The sequence below is a fragment of the Nestor notabilis genome, unplaced genomic scaffold (genome assembly GCF_000696875.1).
Source record: "Nestor notabilis isolate BGI_N333 unplaced genomic scaffold, ASM69687v1 scaffold7562, whole genome shotgun sequence".
NCBI classification, from domain to species: domain Eukaryota; kingdom Metazoa; phylum Chordata; class Aves; order Psittaciformes; family Psittacidae; genus Nestor; species Nestor notabilis.
This window is the reverse complement of record NW_009917118.1, coordinates 44885-65573: the sequence shown is the minus strand read 5'-3', so window position 1 is coordinate 65573 and position 20689 is coordinate 44885. Positions and strand designations below refer to the sequence as shown.

At 38.0% G+C, this 20689-nt stretch overlaps 1 protein-coding gene across 3 annotated transcripts in view; it reads left to right on the top strand.

Annotated features, from left to right (window-relative positions):
- Window positions 1-20689, top strand: part of CDC42BPB (CDC42 binding protein kinase beta (DMPK-like)) — a 66738-nt gene that overhangs the window by 29063 nt on the left and 16986 nt on the right. For 2 of the 3 annotated variants that reach the window (XM_010024945.1, XM_010024944.1), the window contains exons 7-25: window positions 505-753; window positions 1567-1646; window positions 2644-2810; window positions 2910-3029; window positions 4883-5016; window positions 6274-6516; window positions 8126-8236; window positions 8702-8946; window positions 9116-9221; window positions 9799-9923; window positions 10733-10838; window positions 12608-12756; window positions 13391-13485; window positions 13573-13652; window positions 16262-16351; window positions 16789-16863; window positions 17259-17364; window positions 19812-19948; window positions 20524-20663. In XM_010024945.1, the coding sequence (XP_010023247.1) occupies window positions 505-753; window positions 1567-1646; window positions 2644-2810; window positions 2910-3029; window positions 4883-5016; window positions 6274-6516; window positions 8126-8236; window positions 8702-8946; window positions 9116-9221; window positions 9799-9923; window positions 10733-10838; window positions 12608-12756; window positions 13391-13485; window positions 13573-13652; window positions 16262-16351; window positions 16789-16863; window positions 17259-17364; window positions 19812-19948; window positions 20524-20663 (2558 nt within the window). Of the gene's footprint in view, window positions 1-504; window positions 754-1566; window positions 1647-2643; window positions 2811-2909; window positions 3030-4882; window positions 5017-6273; window positions 6517-8125; window positions 8237-8701; window positions 8947-9115; window positions 9222-9798; window positions 9924-10732; window positions 10839-12607; window positions 12757-13390; window positions 13486-13572; window positions 13653-16261; window positions 16361-16788; window positions 16864-17258; window positions 17365-19811; window positions 19949-20523; window positions 20664-20689 lie in introns of all 3 variants that reach the window. The other variant, XM_010024946.1, reaches the window with a different exon arrangement.

Here is a 20689-nt window from a genome sequence, read left to right as displayed (position 1 = left end):
TATTTAACCTATAATACATCCTTAAGTATAGCAGTGTTTTGTAAAGAATTGACTACCATCATGGATTTGTAAGAGTTTAAATCAATAAATTCTCAAGGAGTATGTCTTCAGGGGATCACTGGATCTGTGTCTAAGAATGCAGGTGAGGGTCTGCCTTTACTGTATGATCTTTCATATATTGTAATGTGTCAAAATTCCTGTATGTCTTTTAAAAAAATTAGTTTGCTTTTCCCAATAGAGTTACTGTAGTTGCAGTTTAGTTTCAAACAGATCTGTATTAAGGAAATTGAGAAATGATTACTTGTCCTCAAAATCCATTTTAAGACAAAATCCTATCACTGAATGTATTGCATTGTGCTCCACCACTGCTTGCTGAAACTAGAACTGTGTTTGACTATTTGTTTCCAGTGCTATTGGTGTAATTTAGCACATTCTTTTTGAAACTACCATTGAAAGTTATGGAATTGATTCCTTCTCTAAAAATGTCTCTGTTTCATTTTCTAGGAACGATTTCAGTTTCCATCCCATGTTACAGATGTGTCTGAAGAAGCAAAAGACCTTATTCAGCGACTTATCTGCAGTAGGGAGCGTAGACTGGGACAAAATGGAATAGAGGATTTTAAGTCTCATGCATTTTTTGAAGGACTTAATTGGGATAACATCCGAAACCTAGAAGCACCTTACATTCCAGATGTTAGCAGTCCTTCTGACACCTCAAACTTTGATGTAGATGATGACGTATTAAGAAATCCAGTGAGTCTTTGCTTTTAAATATTACTAATGAGAATTTGCAAACTAAAGTCCTTTTCCAACCCAAACCATTCTAGGGTTCTAAATGGTGGCACTTGCCAAAATCGACAAGTTATACTTTTAGTTAAAACTTTCCAAGGAGCTAGTATTTGGATTTATTTAAAAAAAAAAAAAAAAAAAAAAAAAAATCTGTCATGAGAAATACACTTATTCTCCATGCAGCTTGCAATCAGAGCTGTCCAGGTGAGAGAGAGCTCACATGGCTACTTCTCCACTCATTTAAGAACCAGGAGGTTGGTTTTCAGACTGGGGACATAGGTGTTCCCCTCCTCTATTTCTGTTGAGAAGTAGTTTACAAATTCAAGTCAATAGCAGCAGAGGGCTTTGTGGTAATTTGTTCATCAGTTTGTATTCCAAGAAATGAAGAGCTTTTGGCATGTCCTTTGATTATGTATCTAACAGTAGCTAGCATACTAAAACTAACAGCATGCATTTTGGTGCCAGGTTTAATTAGGAACTTGAAATTTTGGCTTTTCTTTTACTGGTTGCCTTGTGCTTTGAACTGCTACCCTTTCAAGTGCCGGTTCAAGAGGCTCCTAAATTCAGGTCATTGTATTAAGTGGCCTAGTCCGAAATAAAGTTTGTCCAGAGACAATGGTAGTCTCTACAATGAAGAGTAGATGCCAGTTGTTATTTGGTATACACTAGGAAAAGTCTTTCTGTTAGCTGTCTCTCTTTGACTGTTGAATCTAAATCAAATGCCTTTAGCTCATATTGGTTCTCTTTTGAGTTTTCATACATGTTATTTTCATGCAGGAAGTGGTGCCACCAAGTTCTCATACAGGCTTTTCTGGATTGCATTTACCATTCGTTGGGTTTACATACACAACTGATAGGTAAGCAAAGGATATGTTGTTCATTAAACTTGTTTCCTGAATGCAGGTAATACTAGGAAATTCTCATTTTTCTAAACATACAGAAAGGTTTATGTCCATAGGTATACGTGTGGATAAACTCTTATCCTTGGTTGTTTGTTTCCCCCCCCCCCCCCCAAGTGTCTGAACATAATTTGGTCATGCTGGCCAAGAATAGTTGCTTTTGTATTTAATATTTTATCTATTTGAAATGAATGAAAGTTAAGGAACTAGATGTGTCACTTCGAAACTTGCTCTTTCTTCACTGAGAAGCTGAGGGTAAGTCTTGTCCATGTTGCATGTGTGCCAGGAACAGTTCATGATTAGCTCATTAGCTCCAAAGTCCTGCTGGTAAACTAAGATAACGTAGATGGTTCTGAGCATGGACAAAGTTGCTCACTTTGCACATCTTTGAAATGGCCTTCATCTGACTTCAGAGATCTCTCAAACAAATACTTGTGTCTGATCTTCAGGTTGTTCTTCCCTGTTTGTTATTTCATTATTTCCCTTCGCAGGGTTTGTTACCCCATGCAAAACCAGTTCAGAAAGAACCCAGTACACATATCTCATCTTTTTTAGAGTGGCTTAAGTCCATCTTTGTCACTCTTTAAACTTTTGTGTTTGTTTCTCAGCTCTCTCAGTGCATGTACACTTACCCACTTACTTCACTGTCAGGTAGTAGTAACCTTTGGCATAGGAGAGTTAACATTTTCAATAGTTTAGGCAAAATTAATGCCTTGTAAAGTGAATATACATCTACATCATTAAAGTCCTGGATGCAGGTGCCTTAATTCTACAGCAGCATGCACAGTAGCTAGGAAATAACAACTTTATCTACCCTGACAGTTGTCTCAACAGTAATAATTACTGCACTAATTGTTCTTGTAAATTTAAGGTGGATATTTGGTGGAATCCGATCATGTCACTGCTATGGTATGCTGTATTTATTAAAATGTTCTAATTTATGTATTGTTTTCAGCTCTTTATCTGATAGAGGCACTTTAAAGAGTGCGATGCAGTCTGACACTGTAACCAAAGACATGGATGTACAGCGTGACTTAAAGAACACTTCACAAATAGAAGGCTATGAAAAGAAAATACGGAAATTAGAGCAAGAAAAGCAGGATTTGAACAGAAAACTGCAAGGTTGGTGGTTTAGATTTGTTAGTATTCTTAATTCTGCTCGTTAGGAGGAATGGGAATGTATTTTATTGAAAGCCTTTTCCTTCTTTTTCTGCTTTTAAGAATCTACACAGACAATGCAGAACCTCCAAGGTCCAGTGTGTGTTACAGTAAATACAAGCCGTGATAAGGAGATTAAAAAATTAAATGAAGAAATTGAACGGTTGAAGAACAAATTAACAGGTAAGCCTCCGGCATGGTAATTATAGTAATCCAATTTATTTTGCTATCCCTAGTACCATTTTGTACTGTGTTTTTGCAATAAGTAGAATTAATGTTCTTGAGGTGGTAAAAACCAGGGTTTTTTAGAGTCTCGTTCAATATTAAGAGGCATTTCAGTTTTTCCAGATGAGCACTTAACTTTTTTTTCCACTTGGCTTGGTCTGATAGCGTATGCTGGCATGGGGAGTCTAGAGTGTGATGAATTGTGTGAATGGGTTCAGTTAAATATTTTGTGTGATGTTGGTTTCCCTAAAAATCTCAATAGATCCTGTTCTCCTTATTTCTCCTTTTTTTGGGGGAGTATTGTTTTGGAGGGGTTTTACCTGCAGGCAGGTGTAAGACACAGTGGGGAGAGAAGACTAGTTGCTCTTTTGTAACATAAGGGGATAGGTGCTGGGAGGTATAATAATAGATCACATTTAAATATTTCTGAGCTCCTGTTCCCTTTGTGTTTGTCTGGTGATGCATTAGTTAGGAAGCATTGAGCATTGCAGGAAAACAAATACTGGCATCTGTCCTGAGAGAAGACTGACTCATCCATGTCACTGAAAATCTGTTGTCTGACAATGCTATTAGTTTATCCGTACAAACCTCCTGTTAGCATCCTATTTTTTAAGTGGAAATCGGTGATAAACAAAACGGTAGTTTTGAATCCTAATGACTTGGCTGAGAGGTTTATAGGGGCCTGTAGTATAGCGTAGGTGAGTTCAGATGCTGAGTTTGTGCTGCTGGGTTGTTTTTTTTTCCTCCCTGCAGTTTGGCAATATACCCGCTTTGTAGGTACATGCATTGTAAAAATCAGCTCTCCTACATAGATTATCCTTCCAAAAAGAGCTATTCTAATGTATTTTGGAATTAGGTTTGAGTCAAAGTAGGTTAAGGGGCTACTTCTGCAAATGATTCAAGTTTATCTAGCTCTTCATCCAGTGGTGTCCTGTTAAATATAGAAAGGAGCAGTAAGGTCTGGTTTGAAAAGTAGTATCGGTTCATATAGGGTGGGAGGTTTGTGCTGAAGTGAGAAAAGGAATAATACTTTAATCATTACAGCAGTGCTTGGGATTCCTGAATTGGGATCCGGGTGCAATTTCCTGTTCTGCCACAGACATCAGTGGAACTTGAGAGAGACAGTTATTCCCTGTGCAATTTCTTATTTATTTGTTTAAAAAAGGAGTAATTAAAACCAGATGGAGATTGGCAGTTCATTTTCTTAACAACTTTAAGAGTGAGCAGAAACAATACAGGTGGTTCATTTGTTGCACTGAATGGTGATAATTTCAAATAAAATTTGTTAGATTTTCTTTGAGAGTGAACTGCCAGGGATATGGTCAGTTGGGTCTCCAGCCTTGCTCATGCAGGATTCTGTTTCCTTCCCAGATTGTTAGTTCTTATTTACTCTGGGAAATAGTCTTTTCCTGTCTTGCTGGATGCACTAATGACTGACTGCAGCCTTGCTTGCTATATAATGAAAACTATTTATGAGACAAATTACTAGAACTGGAATTAGAGCAGCTCAGGTTTACTTCAGTGTTTTCAAGGGCTAGACGCTGTATTCCTTAAAACCAAAACAAAGTCCTGTGCTAAGGCTTTTACACTTAGAGATCACAGTCTTTAGGAGGATTTCTTTAATAGGCTGGGAAAATTCTAATTATTCGGAGGTGCCAGTGCCCCAAGATTACCTTAAACAGTCTAGAATGGTGGGAACAGGAAAGAAGTTGATTTTCTGAGCAAAGTGATGTCAGTTTGCTTGAGTAATGTTGCTTGCTTTATTGATGTAAATCTGGGACCAGTTATCTCTGATATGCATTAATCTACAGATATAAGTAAACTGGAAGGACAGCTTGCAGATGCAATGGCTTTTCGACAAGAACATGAAGACTCAATACACAAGTTGAAAGGACTAGAAAAACAGTGCAGAGTACTGCGGCAAGAAAAGGAGGAGCTTCATAAGGTATTGATCCCAAGAGACAGACGTTTATAAATAGTCTTGTAAAGTAAGGTATAGTTCTGTTGTGATTGCAATTTTAGTGTTTCAAATACTGCTTTTTACAACTATACAGAGAATTGGATGAACCTGTTAATTTCTTTAGCAGTACAATAGTTTTCCAAAGCAGCACACTTTTCATTTTTGGAAGTTGATAGGCATCTTGCTTACTTCAGAAATGTTCTGCTAGATGGAACACCTAAAGAGTGGGTTCAGTTTAAATGCTAATTACTCTTAAATGTTTCAGTAGAAGTCTGAGGGCAATCAAGAGAGACTTCAGGACTTTGGGACAAGTGTTAAGGGGTCAGGAGCACAAGTAGTGTTCTCCTCTATCCTTCCAGTTGTATGGAATGATGAGGGAAGAAACGGGAAGAGCCAGGAGATCAATGGCTGGGTCTAGCCTGGTGTCACTGGCAGAATTGTTTTGTTTTGGGTCGTTTTACATGACACCAGGCCTGCTGGTGACAGATGGGGTACACTTTTCTCAAAGCGGGAAAAGGATCTTTACACAGGAGTTAGCAGGGCTCACTGAAAGAGCTTTAAACTGGATTTGAAGGGGGAAAGGGGAAACAGCTTTTAAACTTCCAAGTGTTGGAACTTCACAGTTCGTTTGTACTAAGGAATCTTCCTCAGTTTTCTGAAGAATTTCACAAGATTTGCAGCAGCATCTCAGTGCTGGTACAGTGTATTTGATGGGTGCACTCAATGTACTGTCTGCTAAAACATTCCTTTAAAAATGGTTACTGTTGTGCCGGTACATTATTTAGAAGTGAGTTACAGTAGGTGCAGAGTAACTGCTGTGTTGGTATGTCACTGCAGCTGCTTAGCCAGAAAACAAACAAACAAAGTATAAATTAAGAATTAGAAATAATATTTAGAATTGATGTGAGGTGGTTGAGCTTTCAAGTGATGCTTATGTATGTCCAGTTTCTTTCTCCTTGGAAAGAGTATATGGGGTTCAAATCACAGAACATCTCAAGTGGGGACCCATAAGGATCATCGAGTCCAACTCCCTGCTCCTCACAGGATTGCCTTACACTAAATCAAACATCAGCACACTTCCTGCCATCCTCAGGGGCTTTGGGCAGCAGCTGCCAGTTTGTACTGGGACAGGCCAAAGGGATCCCATTTGTACTGGAGTGGGGCCCAGCCTGTACTAGGAAGAGATGAGGGGATCTAGTTTGTGACCCTGTATTATTATTTTTTTTTTTTTATTTAAACCAGCAACTTGTAGAAGCCTCAGAGAGATTAAAGACGCAATCCAAAGAACTGAGGGATGCCCACCAGCAAAGAAAGCTAGCTGTGCAGGAGTTCTCTGAGCTCAGTGAAAGAATGGGAGACCTGCGGTCTCAAAAGCAGAAGCTGTCCCGGCAACTTCGCGACAAAGAAGAAGAGGTGGAAATGAGCATGCAGAAAATTGATGCTATGAGACAGGACATCCGTAAATCGGAGAAGATCAGAAAAGAGGTAGCTTGATAAAATAGCTAACAATAACATGTTTCAGCTGCTGTTTATCCAGTATCTCATATGTGATTGTACTGAAAAATTGGGACTGTTAATTGTTAACAATTATTTACTTTGTCCATCTGTAAGAAACTGCCCTAATTCCTCTTCCGTTTAACTTTGCTACATTTCACAAAGGAGATCTTGACTTTGTTTCTAAATATTTTACTGATATATTGGGAAATGAACCGAGGCTCATTTTTATTCTGGAGAAAACTACTCTTACTATATGCCCAGCTTCTTAGTTCCTTGTGTTTTGATTCTTGCAGACTCATAGTCAGCTTGAAACCTAATTGTCTTCAGGTGCTATAACACTGTTCAGCTGGAGGGAGGAGTAGTGATACAGATTAAATATGTGGTTTTCCTTCCTCTGTAGTTAGTCATTGTAGAGAAAGTCTTTAAGCAAGTTAATTTCCAATTAGTATTATAGGCAATTTATAGTTTTACATAAGATGAAGTGGATAACCAGAAGAGGGCAGAAGAAACAGCTATTGTGGTTAACCTGGAATATTTTAATCCCTGAAAAATCCTGAAATTTTGTGTATTCACTGAGTGAAGTGTAGAAGAGAAATTTGTTGCTTTATAAACATTGCTAGAAAACATCTGACAAATAGAAGGGTAGTCTATGAAAATGTAGTAAGAGATGAAGTTTCTCAGACTCTTATCCATGAACAAGAAGTGGTAGTTAAGTGGGAAGGGCAAGGGGCTGTGGCACCGTATTTGATTTGTAGGGCTGTGGAACCTTGTCTCTACAGCAGAATGCAGCAGGGACATTCAAATGTTGTTACTTATTCAGTTAAATATTTGCATGCAGGGTTTTATATTCTTCTGTCTTTGTTGTTATAAATTCCTCTGTTCTTCCTTTCCTAATGACTTATCAATCTTCTATTCAGAACATAGTCTGTAAGTTCATTATTTTGGCCGACAAATCTAAATACAATCCTTTTGAAAACAACTTTGCTAGTTGAATTTGAATGCAGAAAAATGAATCTTACTCTTCCTGTCAGGTTTTAAAACTGTGCCACTATTACTTGAATTGTAGCAGTTGCCTTACTTGCCACTAAATCTAAATTGTCTTTTTGATATCTTCCTGAAGTTAACAAATGGATGATTAAGCTTATTTTGTTCCTTAATTGCAAAGTAAAAGTGTTTAGTGTAGTATTTGAAGTATTCTGCAATAATTTGGCTCAAAGGTTGGAATTTTTAAGTTGACTTACTAGATAATGAGGCGTGGAGCTGACCTGTAAATGCGGGAGACTTTCACAACTGCAATGACTTCCTAGTACCATTTCCTTCTTTTAGCATTAATAGAAGCCATGCAGTTATCCCTGCATATACTTGGTATAGTTTGTATCAGTACAAATAGTCATACAGTAATAGTTCTACTGCATGAGACAGATGGATGCCTGGATCACTGAAGGGAAAACAATTATCATGACATTCTGAAATTACTGTTTTAGTGGTATAACATAAACTAGAAATAAGGAAAACTTTCTGCTCTTCCATATGGAGGAAAGGAATGACACAGATAGCCCTATCTTGTATTGAAATGACTTACAATTACTCACTACAGCTGGAAGCCCAACTTGAAGAAGTTGTAGCAGAAGCATCAAAAGAACGCAAGCTTCGTGAGCACAGTGAGGTCTTCTCCAAACAACTGGAAAATGAACTGGAAGCACTGAAGGTTCGTGTTTTTTGACAAATGTTTACTCATGGCATAAAAGCTGCAATAGCTTTGCTTACTCAACTGTTGATGCCTGTGGGAGACTCAAAAGCTACAGCATTACTAGAAATCTGACCTAATAAATCCTGTTAGGATTTATTTTCTTTTCTCGCTTGAAAGACTCAAATGTCTCATTGTATGCTAATGTCTTGAAAATGTCCAGTTTATGTAAATTCTAAGCGGATATTAAAGCAATGTGGTCCAAATCTGTTATCTCTGCAACCCTTTTGAACCCCTTATTAGGGTCATGTAAGCAGGAGCAATCACTTAGGGGGCCTAATGCTTGTATACAGCCACTTTTTTAATTAACTGGTGCCCAAATAAAAATTTTCCCAATTGCCACCAATTGGGCAGTTCTAATTTTAATTAATATCCCCAAAATATAGAGCTCATAGTCTCTTCCTGATGATTTCTCATCTTCTGCAGCTGAAGCAGGGAGGCCGGGCAGCAGGTGCCACACTAGAACATCAGCAGGAGCTTTCCAAAATTAAGTCTGAGCTAGAAAAGAAAATCCTGTTTTATGAAGAGGAGTTGGTCCGACGAGAAGCATCACATGTCTTGGAAGTCAAAAATGTGAAAAAGGAAGTACATGATTCAGAGAGCCATCAGCTTGCACTGCAGAAAGAGATCATGATATTAAAGGATAAATTAGAGAAAACAAAGCGAGAGAGGTAAGCTTTTGGGCTTGTTTCATTCATTATGGATTTCTTTTTTTGTGTATTGTATTGCATTGCATAGGTTTCTGTGCGAGTTGGTATTTAACTTAACTCTCTTTATTCCTTTTTGAAAATCCCAGTCTACTAGTGTTACAGTGTAAGCATTTCTATTTCTTGTTCTTAGGCACAGTGAAATGGAGGAAGCAGTAGGAACAATGAAAGATAAGTATGAGCGTGAAAGATCTATGCTCTTGGAAGATAACAAAAAGCTAACCACAGAAAATGAGAGGGTAATTATTCTAAGAAATATTTTTAAGCAGAATATAATTCTTAACTTTCTTACTTTCTGATGTCAAAGTAAAATACTCATTGATCAGAACAGGATCTATGAATGTTCAGGCAGTATCTGAATAAAACAGATGTTGTTTTTGCTATATAAATGTCAGAGATCTAGCTAAATAGTACTTTTAGCATCTCAGTATTTCTCTTTGTGAGATTGATTCCCACAACTCAGAGGGCACCACCTTGCAATTTCTTCATGAAGGCAGTATGGAGTGCAAAGCATTTACAAAAGAATGCCTGTCTTCCTGATGGCTTACAGTTAAACCTCATTCCTCTCAGTGACCTCTACACTTGCTTTTTCTTTTCCTTTGTTGTGTGTGAACTGGCAATGTTCTTCTGTGCTAAGGAGCCAGTCTTCAGTTCCACAAAAAAAGAACCCCTTCCAGCTCTTTGGTCTGTGTTAGAACTTCCAGATAGCCCAGGGTGGTCTTGTTTGTTCAGATTCTGTAGATGTGTAGACATATATATATGTAAAAAGTCTGAAACTGACATAAGTCACAAAGTGAAATTAATCTTTTATTTCAGCTCTGCTCATTTGTGGACAAATTAACAGCACAGAACAGACAGCTAGAAGATGAGCTCCAAGACCTAGCAGCAAAGAAGGAGTCTGTTGCACACTGGGAAGCTCAGATTGCAGAGATTATTCAGTGGTATGTGCTGTTTAGAGAACCTGGTGGCCTTTTTCAACTTCTGAAATATTGATTGGCTTTTTTTTATTTTATTTTATTATTTTATTTTTTTAAATGTATAGCTAGGCCCTTTCTCTGTGTCTGGGACCAGCAAAAGCATGGAACTTCTGTGTGCTGATTAACTGTTTCTCTTCTGCTTTCTAGTATTGCTGAGCAGTCATGCACGTGGAATTGTCAGATGCTACTAAGTACACAGGAGAGGGTTTTGGTGTCAACTTACTTTCTCTCTAATGTGATCATTAAATCACCCAGTTTGGAATATTTTGATAAACTCAGGAAGATGGTCATGATTTAAAAGGTCTGTATTAACATACAGAACCTCACTAGCTGTACTAGGCAAGCACTTGCATTTTATTTACAGGTCAGTTCTTCCCTCTGTTACTTGCTGGTTTAGTAAACTGTGTGCAGGTATTTTCAGCATGCAAAACAAGAAGGACTTGAAAGTAGCCTTTTTAAAAATTGAACAAGCAATATGCAGATCATGTTCTAAACAATAACAGTGAATCTCTGCAGAACTCTTGCTGATGGTGGAAGGCAAACTTCAGTTTCCTTAGCAACTGCCACAATCAAGAGAATCAGATAAAAGAAAAATCTGAAGCAGACAATCTAAGATATATTCAGTTTCTGGCTGCTGAGAGAGTTTTGTTTGCTCAGTCCATTTCTGTTAATGTCCCTAAATCCAGTGCAGACACTGATTATTTTGTGCTGCAGTATTTGGTGCTATGAGCCATGAAACTTTCAAGTAACAGTTTTATGCAATTGCACAACAGGGTAAGTGATGAGAAGGATGCTCGTGGCTATCTCCAAGCATTGGCTTCCAAGATGACAGAAGAACTAGAATCATTGAGAAGTTCCAGTCTGGGGTCACGAACACTGGTAAGAAAATAGCAAGCATTCAGGCTGTTCTGAGGACATCTAAGAAGCTGTGGTTTTACTTTCAGCTATCTGTTCGTAATCAGAATTTTATAATAAATCCTCTGCTCTGCTTTCTAGTTTTTGCCTATTGCTTGTGAAGTCCAGCTAGGTAATCTCATCTGAATTTGATAATCGGAAGTTGCAAGTGTACCATCCCTGCAAGTGTTCAAGGCCAGGTTGGACAGGGCTTTGAGCCTGGTCTAGTTGGAAGGTGACCCTGCCTGTGGCAGTGGTGTTGGAACTAGATTATCTTTAATGTTTATTCCAACCCTAACCATTCTGTGATGGTTCGGTGAATCACAGGCTGGGGTGTTTCATACTAATATCTGCCATCACAAACTGCTTTGAACAGTGCAGATGGGAGAAGAAACAATGATAAGGGGAGAAGAAACAATGACTTAAACTATTAAAGAGGAATACAGAAATGTATGGTAGATGCAAGTGAATAATGTTAATTGCAGTGTAGGATAACAAAGTTTAAGTTTTTCTTTTGTGAACATGTATTAGCTAGCTGATATTGTTACAAACTTGTGACACACTGAGAGCATATAGCTTCATTTACATGCAGAACAATGAGGCCTTACGCCATAACTTTCCTGCACAGTAGTAACATGAATTCCCAACAAAATCTGCAAAATAGAAGAGCTCTTACAAAAGAGTATTGTTTCAAAGGCAAAACCACTGTTTTGCCTTGGTAGGTACAAAATGTCTGCATAAGCAAAGGAGAGCTGCTTGCAGCCAGGCATGAAAGTTCATGTCCGTAGCAATGCCAGTCAGCACAGTCTGCCATGCAAAGAGTCCATCTGCTGCTGTTTTATACAGATAAAAAGTTACTCACTCCTTCCAAACCTATGAAGAGGAGAGATTATGAGCTAACATTTGCCTACATCATCAAGAGACTATTATAATATTGAGAAGTTTAATAGGAAAAAGATCGGATCAAATGCAGTTGGCATTTTCATCTTAGCTACAGCCAGAGTAAAGAACACTGTATGTTCTTTACATTACAGCTGGTTTTGTAACTTCAGCAGAACTTGATCTAAGACAATTATTTCTCAGTATAAAATTGCCTCTCGTTTTCATGACTCTTATTTACAAGTTCATGTCTGACTAGAGAGGCAATATCAAAAATGTAGTCCACACTTCAAAAATGCCAGGTAAAGCTCAGAATACTAGCTTTTGGGGTAGTAGAGCAGGATTGCATGTATGCAGAAGTATAACATATGCTACTTAGCAAGCCTGAGAATTGTTTAGGTAAACGTTCTGTGTATCTTGTGTATCTCAAGACCTGGATTGTTTCATATTTTTCATGGTTTTGCCACTTGGGTATGTTTTAGATTAGTGTGTTTTATATTAAATATTGACATTTAACTCCTGTTTAAATGCCTAGTATGTCACTGTGCAAGTTTTATACTCTTTTTTCAAGACTGAACAATGAAAACTAAGTATTTTCAATGGGTTCTCTCAGTTTGACTTCCATGCTTGGAGATACAGCATTCTGGTTTCAAGCATATTGTGTTAGTGATTTAACCAACACAAAAAATGCTCATTACTTCATTTTTGTGTAACATCTTCTGTCTGTTGACCAGTTTCTTTGCAGCACGTATGCTGTCCATAACTAACTAAAAGGGCATTCTTTGAAGCAGTGTAAAAACTAATTTATGTCTTTGAATAAGAACAGAAATATCTTTAGACAGTTGACATTAATGTTCAGTAACTTACTGCAACAGGATCCACTTTGGAAAGTGCGACGTAGTCAGAAGTTGGATATGTCAGCCAGGCTGGAATTACAGTCAGCCCTTGATGCAGAAATTCGTGCCAAACAACTAGTTCAAGAAGAGCTACGAAAAGTTAAAGATGCAAATATGTCTTTTGAAAGGTAATAAGGTCTTTGGTTCTCTTTGGCTTTTAATGTACTACTCTAAACTGCTGATCAGAACAGTAACTTTCTTAGAATGGCCCATTGGGCTTGGGATATTGGACTTTGCCAGAAAGATCCAATTCTACAGACAACATGTTTCTTACATAGTCAAATAAGAACTCTCAAGATTTCTTCAAGTGAACGTTTCACTGCAGTGAATAGCTTGGTAATGAGATACAGATCTCATTCTCCCTTGGGCACCTGAGGGGAAAAAGCATAAAAGCAAATCCAATTCCTTTTCTTAGACTAACCTGAGAATAGACATATTCTTGGGAACTAAAAGCCAAACTACTATTAGAATAATTTTGTTTGGCAGATATCTGCAATGATAGCAGGAGTCTAAAGTACAGTTTTCACTCTCTAGTAGACTAATGAGGTGCCTGTTCAGGAGGAAAAATAGAATTTATCAGCCTTAAAAATGGAAATATAAAAAAAAAAAATCACCACTCCTTGTTTTTCCAAAATGGGATGTAGGACCAGAAATTAAAAGAAACCTCTGAGATGTAGGACCTGAAATTAACAACCCTGTGCACCGCTGTTTCTGCCTTTGAGATATTTCACACTGCGTTTTGATCATATTGTGTTGCTTTAGCAAATTAAAGGAATCAGAAGCAAAAAATAGGGAACTGTTGGAAGAGATGGAAGGTTTGAAGAAAAAACTGGAAGAAAAATACAGAACAGATTCAGGTAATTAAAGCTACTGTGTTTTAACAGAGTTCTAGGACCACCTGTGCTTTTGCCTTTTAGCTAAGCCTGTTCTGCTTTGGGTTTCAGGTCTTAAACTTCCAGACTTTCAAGATTCCATTTTTGAATATTTCAACACTTCTCCTCTTGCACGTGATCTGACTTTCAGAGTGAGTTACTACATAAAATATCTATAAAAATGTGATAACTGAATTATATTTTTATTATGTAAAAGTAACACTTGGGCACTATATGGCACGTTTGGATCTGGCATATCAGCTAAATTAGCGTGATGCAGAATTGGATGCCCAGCAGCTGTCAGATAGCTTGGCATTTTGTAGAGAAGCTGGTTTCTTTGGGAAATATTCCCAGAAGTTCACATTCATTATTTTCCATTCTAGCTTCTTTGTTTAGGTTAATCTCAAATGTTTGGCTAAATAATTTATATTCAAGGTTTTTTGGAAAGGCTGGCACACCCTGTTACAAATAAAGGATTAAACGCTTTGCAGTTGGAAGATGCTGGTTAATACAAAGAAAAGTATTCACACAGTTCAAGGAGTGTTTAAACAGATATGTAAAATTGTTGGCTCCAGATCTTAATGTAGTGGTTAGAGTAGAAGGAACAGGGAAGAGAATCAGAACACCCACAGATGTTGGTATAAGAAGTTTATCGTGACACACCTTCTGATCCTAAGAATACTAATCATACAAATCACAGCTTCAAATGGGCGTTTCACTTTAAAGGGTTTGTGCATTGCCTGAGGAAGCAGCTGTTAAATGCACCATTGAATCATATTTCCTTACTTCATGAACTCTTGATCCTTGAAGATTTTCCAGGAGGTTTTTTGTTTGGGGTGTTTTGGTTTTTGTGGGGATTTTTTGGTGGGGTTTTTTTTTTTCTTCAATTTTTTTTCTTCCCCTTCCCAAAATGTATAGACAGTTTAGGATAAAACCAAGAGCTGTTATGTTTATGAATCCAAGTTAAAGGGACTCAGGTTAAAACCTCATCAGTCTGGTTAGATTTTGTATCTTAAATGTGTACTTCTTTCATATTGTCACTGTTGCTGAAAAGAAGTCTATGTCCATGTTGTGGTATTTGCATACACTTTGTGTATGTGCTGTTCCCAGTCACAAAATGTCCACGCTGGCTTTCTTGCTGAAGCTGCAAGGTGTACTATATGAATGAGATGGAGGGAAGAGAGAGAAACATGATATATGGTACTATCCAAATAATAATTTTTATCTACTGCCCTTGTTACTTTAAAACTTTGCTTTAAAAAGTACCAGATATACTTAAAACTGTAACATGTTGAGTATCAAGCCCATAACTAATCAGCAGTCCATTCTACAGATCCTGAAATAAATTCTAGTTGCTGTGGAAATGTAGGTGGCATTTTCTGACAAATTACATGAAGATTGCCAATACTGTACTTGGTGATTTCCATTAACAGTATTTTTTCACGTGTACTTATAGTCAGTGTTAACACTCTGGGTTAATTTAGTTTGGATAAATATCATTTGACCATACAAAACATTTTATTTAGCTAGCCTACTAATATCCTGTCTGAAGTTTTACTGTGGGTGATAAGTGATCATTTTTATCCCTCATATCCGTTACAACAAAGGATTCTGTTTCTTCTTCGTCTACATCTTCTCTGCTAGCCTTTTGGGAAGAAGTAAGTTTTTGCTAGTAGTTTTTTCTCCTTATTTTGTTGTGACCTGTTGTAGTAAAAAATAGCTTTCTAAAACTAGATATTTTGCCTTCTCGACTTCTGTATAAGTTAATCCACTAAACCTCTTTACAGGCTTACTTTTTTTATTTTTACTATCTATATGGCTAAAGCTGAATCACACTTAGCATTTTTAAATAGTTCATATTACATAATGGTAGAATTTTATCTTATTTTTCCCAGCTCTACCAATCAATTCATAACCCAAAAAATAACAAATATCTGAACATGTTTAGTGAGCTAACTGAACTTGAGCCATCTTCTTGTCTAAACTGGCTGGGAAGTGAGTGATTCATTACTTGTTGCCTTTAGTGCTAATTACATCATTGATGTGATGTCTAATCAGATGTTTTGTTAATCATGATTTCCATGATGTCCTTAGAGTACAGTAATACAGTGTCCTACTTCCACACCCAGCTGCTTTGCTCTGGAATTGTAGCATACTTCCCCCTTGTGCTGGCAATTAGTAGTTGCTAGTTTAAGTGTGAAATTAATAGAAGGCTTTTAATGGATGCTGTTCATCAATTTTAGTGAAATATACGTCAATGTGATTAAGAAGACATGATTCTTTTAATGACAGAGGCCAAATTTTAAACAACTTTTTAAAAGATTGTGTAGCACTACTTTAAGAATTTTTCTTGTGGCAGAATTGCTGGCTGCTGTGTGCTAGAAAAATCCTATTGTAGTAAGCTGCTGTGAGAAATAAGCTATTCCATGGCTGATTGCCAAGCTTCTCAGACATCATTCCATACCTGCATGTAAGAGATTAGACACAGCCTTGCTGAGAGAAGGTGGCAGTTGCAGCATTTATGCTGCCTTCGATGAGGTTTAGCATTTCAGTACTTCCAGTTTTACAGCTTTTCCATCAGGTGGCAGGGTTCATTTTGAGGAAAGATTTTATTTGTTTTTTTCCAGAGTGGAGAGTTGTTAAGAGTTATGTGTACTGCATATAGAAATCAGCACTGGTTTTTGTTTCCATCTTGTTGATGTGAGAACACTTCATCAGATCTGTAGTATCTAATCTAACATGTTTGCTGTCACTTTTTCAGACCAGTTCTATTAGTGAGCAGGAAACCCAGGGTCCCAAGTCAGAAGTTTCACCATCTACTTCGGTTGTAACTGCAGAGCAACAACAAGAAGTAAGAGCTGTTTGTTTTACCCTGCAGAAAAATTCATTAGAAAGTCTCTGTCTCGGTCATGATAAATACATATTGCAGCATTCATTACAAAGAAGGATTGAATGTTGCTTATTTACAATGTGTCAGTATTAATTGCAACTGCTTTGAGGACAGCTGCAAATGAAACCTCTTTGCTGGCTCTGTGTATGTTGATGTACCTCATTTACGTGTGTTTTCTGTATTACTGCTTGTGTGTTTGTGTGCAGGCTTTCCTGTGAGTGCTTTAAAACACAATCTGTTTCTCTTCAATCAGAATGGCAATGTTTATGATGATTAAATTGTTGATAATTAAAAAAAAAAGAAGGAAAAAAATCAGAACACAATAAGCTTTGCCACCCCAATCTTGAAACAAATTCTTGAAGCCTCATTTTGCTCAATTACAGTTTTTTGTGATTCAGGAACCAATTCGGCTTCAGAGGATGCCTGCTGCTCCTTCCCCCACCATTCAGTCCATTTCTCTAGCTGTACCAAAGGTAGGGGGACTGTGCTAACCTTATTCTAAAGAACAAAGGAAAAAATACCATTTATAAATTAGTCCTCGATGTTTGTTGTTGTCCTGTTTGGGTTTGTCATGTGTTTGTTTGTTAGGTCTGTGTTTATAATCAAATGTTTCCACATGCAAGTTGATAGGTTTTAATTTGTCAGAAGGGATGACAAAAAATGGTTGTAGGTTTGGGTTAGAGTGTCTTATGCAGTTGGAAATAAAATTGTTACTGTTGTCTTGCAATATCTTTTACAAGCTGCACTTACTTAAAAGAAGCCCAGGTTTTGTAATGTACACTGGAGGGTGGTGAAGGGAGTTGTTATATTACATAAGTACAGAAAGTGAAAAGTTACTGGTTTTTTTTATCTTAAATGTATCTTTCAGCCTAAAGCTCACCAGCTCAATATCAAGTCATTCACAAGCCCCACTCAGTGTAGTCACTGCACTTCTCTTATGGTGGGATTAGTTCGACAAGGTTATGCCTGTGACGGTGAGTCAGTTAAACTTTTTATGTTTTCAGCAAGTCCCTGAAAAATTGTCCCAAAACTCGAAATTGTTTTATGGCAACCATTTCTGTGGAGAGGGAATGAGAGGGGTAGCTGCCACTGAATGGTTCTCTTTCCTTTTGCATCATCATCAGCCTTCTAAAATCAAAGAATTAATATAAGCCCTTATGGTTCCCTTTCGTATTACTGATTAATTCTGCTACCATTAGTGGTGTTACATTGCGAGTTGGGAAGGGAAGTGGGGAAGGCAGGACTTTTATGTTTCTGTAGTGGAGAAGACATTGGCAGTGCTCTGGTAACATAAATCTGAGTCTGTCTATTTTGTGCTATCTTGATTGTAAACCCCATATGTTGGGAGGACTGTGTGCTGGTGTTTTGGCCTGTAGCCTGTCTTGCTGTCCGTTAGTTTTATTTACAATGCTTTCTGTGATGCATGTGTCGCTATTGATTTCCACATTTGAGTATATAGAGAAATTTTATTTGAAAATACTTATTTGTATCTTGATGAGAAACATGAACACACAAATCTGTTGAAGACAGTATAGTATAAATAACCTTATGTATTTCTGTGCCCAGCTTAGTTCTTGCTAGTGAAACCCTCTCCACTGACACCTTCAGTATCATATTCAGATTGCTTTGTCTGCCCTTCAGGGCTTTTTTCCTGGAAAATCTGGTGGTAGCTCTTCCCCAGGAGCACCTACGCTCTACCAGCACTTGCCCTGGGGCTTCCTTTTGTCTCCTGTTGATGACAGTTCTAAACTCGTGTTTTGCATCTCTTCCTGCAAGTTTGAATGGTGTTTTTCCCTTAGTGTAGCTATCAGCTTTGGGTTGGTTTTTTTCCCTCATATTTTGGTGAAACTCTGTATCGTTAGTTTTCCAGTTTGCCTCTTCTACTCCGCATTGTGATAGTTACAGGGAAAAAAACCCAAACAGAATCATTTTGACACAGGAATATAGATGACTCCCGTAGAACAGAATTTTGCCATGTTCTGCTCCCAAACACTTGCTTTTCCCAATTTCTCTTGTTTTTAATGCTGCAGACTATGGTAAAGTACAGCTGCACTTCCAGAGGCTTGTGGAACTGGCTACATCCTGTGGATTTTTCCCTATTATGTAACCTGTGTGCTTTGATATGCACAGTCCCAAATAATTATGATGCCTCCTGAAAGAGCTGCATTTATTATCTGGTCTTGGGAAGCACATGCAGTACTTTGCATGCGTGACTTTTTGGTAACCCCTGTCCTCCTGGGAGCAGACCGCAGCTCAAAGAACAAGCTGGGCAGGCTACTCTGGGCTGCTCTCTCTCCTGGCTGTTCCCTCAGGCATTGTGAAGAGGAGGTTTGTAGGCCAGTCTTTGGCTCTAGCAGAAAGCAGTCTGTTCCCAGGTTTAGTGGAATCCTTTGACCCTTTGTAACTACGGGACTGCATGTGGATAGGGTATCTGCCAAATGCCCAATTCTGCAAATATGGCTAGGAGGAAGCAGAGAATAGAGCACAATGCTGTGCCACTCTCCCGCTGCCATCCCACGCGTACTGGTAGAAACAGAATAACTGAAACAAACGAGGCAAACTCTCTGTGGAAAGATCTGGCCCATAAACTGTGAGTCAGATGCCTTGATATCACGTGTTAATTCATTACGCAGTTCTTGTAGTGTGTCTCATGTGAAGTGTAACAGTATACCTGAGTGTATATTCTGAGTTTCTTCTGTGTAGTGCTTCTGTGTGAAGTGCTTTATAGACAAGAGACCTAGAGACATCTGTCCCTTGCTGATGTCTCTGTGTGGTGTAAATGGTAAGAAAGGATGCAACAATTAGTATGGTTGAACTCTATGTCCCTTTCACCACACAGCATTTCAGTCTTTGTCCTCTGGTTTTTACTTTATTATGCTTTCAAGTCTATTGCCTGTGTTTAATAGTTTAATTTCCTCCCCCTGTCCCTTTTTTTTTTTTTTTTGTCAGTTTAGTTTTACTTTGCCTTTGCATTATTCTTGCATACTTGGATCAAATTAAACACCTACTCTATTTATCTTGTCTCCTATCACTGCCATGTAATTTTTATTCCTCCTTTATTAATACTTTTTCAATTCTGTGACTGGTTTAGTTTGTGCTTAACACCGTGAGGCTGACCACCTTCTTTGAGGCTGACCAACTTCTTTTCTCTCCGGAAAATGCTTTCATAAGTTGCCTTGAAATCTGGACTCAGTTCCTGCTCTTTGTGGAAGTAATAGGCTTAAAAGAGACAATAAAAGCACTTTGGAGAGCCTCATACTAGGTGTGTTCACTCCTTTAGCATAGTGGCCTATTGCAGTATTTGACTGCCAGTTTCAGTGTGATTAATTGATTTGCTGAGCGTAAGGGTAGCCTGTGTTAATCTCCTGTTATGACTGACTCATACACGCATTTCACTGTGCATTTTCTCTTTTGTACTTAGTGTGTTCATTTGCATGCCATGTTTCCTGCAAGGATAGCGCACCTCAGGTCTGTCCCATACCCCCTGAGCAAGCCAAAAGGCCTCTTGGAGTAGATGTGCAAAGAGGAATAGGAACCGCCTATAAAGGTTATGTAAAGGTAACAGTCTTTTGTTCTTGTCCAAGAGAAGAATACTAAACTACACTTAAAGCTATACAGCTTGGAACCTCTAAGTATGTTTAAACAGATCTAAACTGTGCTAAAGCCTTAGGGCTTTGTGTGCCATCTGTGTAACTTATTTAACCTTCGTTGCTTTAGATGTGAGGGAAACGGTTGGTTTTACTAGAAGAGCTAAAGGTTAGTAGATTAGTAGCTACAATGTTCATAAGCAGTGGAGGGGGGAAGCATGCTTTGAGGAAGAATTTCTGTCATCATTGATGTAAGCATAATATGAAAGGTAAACTGTCCTACCATTTTGGCATTTGTGGAATATACAAGCCCCATTATTTGTTCTAGTACTACCTAATACATTTATTAAACTGTAACAGGGAATGGCTGAACTTAAGGGAGGAAAAATGATTGCTTGATGACTTGACATTTTTAACTCTGTTTTGAAGGGCAAGTAGAACATGTTTTAATTCCATTGATCTAAGTATGAGTTTTTCTAAATGCCCTGCTTTCTGTGTCTACTACATGTGCTTACATTTAATAAGCAATCAGTTATTTATATGCAGGTCCCAAAGCCTACAGGAGTTAAGAAAGGGTGGCAGAGAGCTTATGCAGTTGTCTGTGACTGTAAGCTGTTCTTATATGATGTGCCTGAAGGAAAATCCACCCAGCCTGGAGTTGTTGCAAGTCAAGTCTTGGATCTCAGGTTTGTATTATTAAGACAGAGTAGAA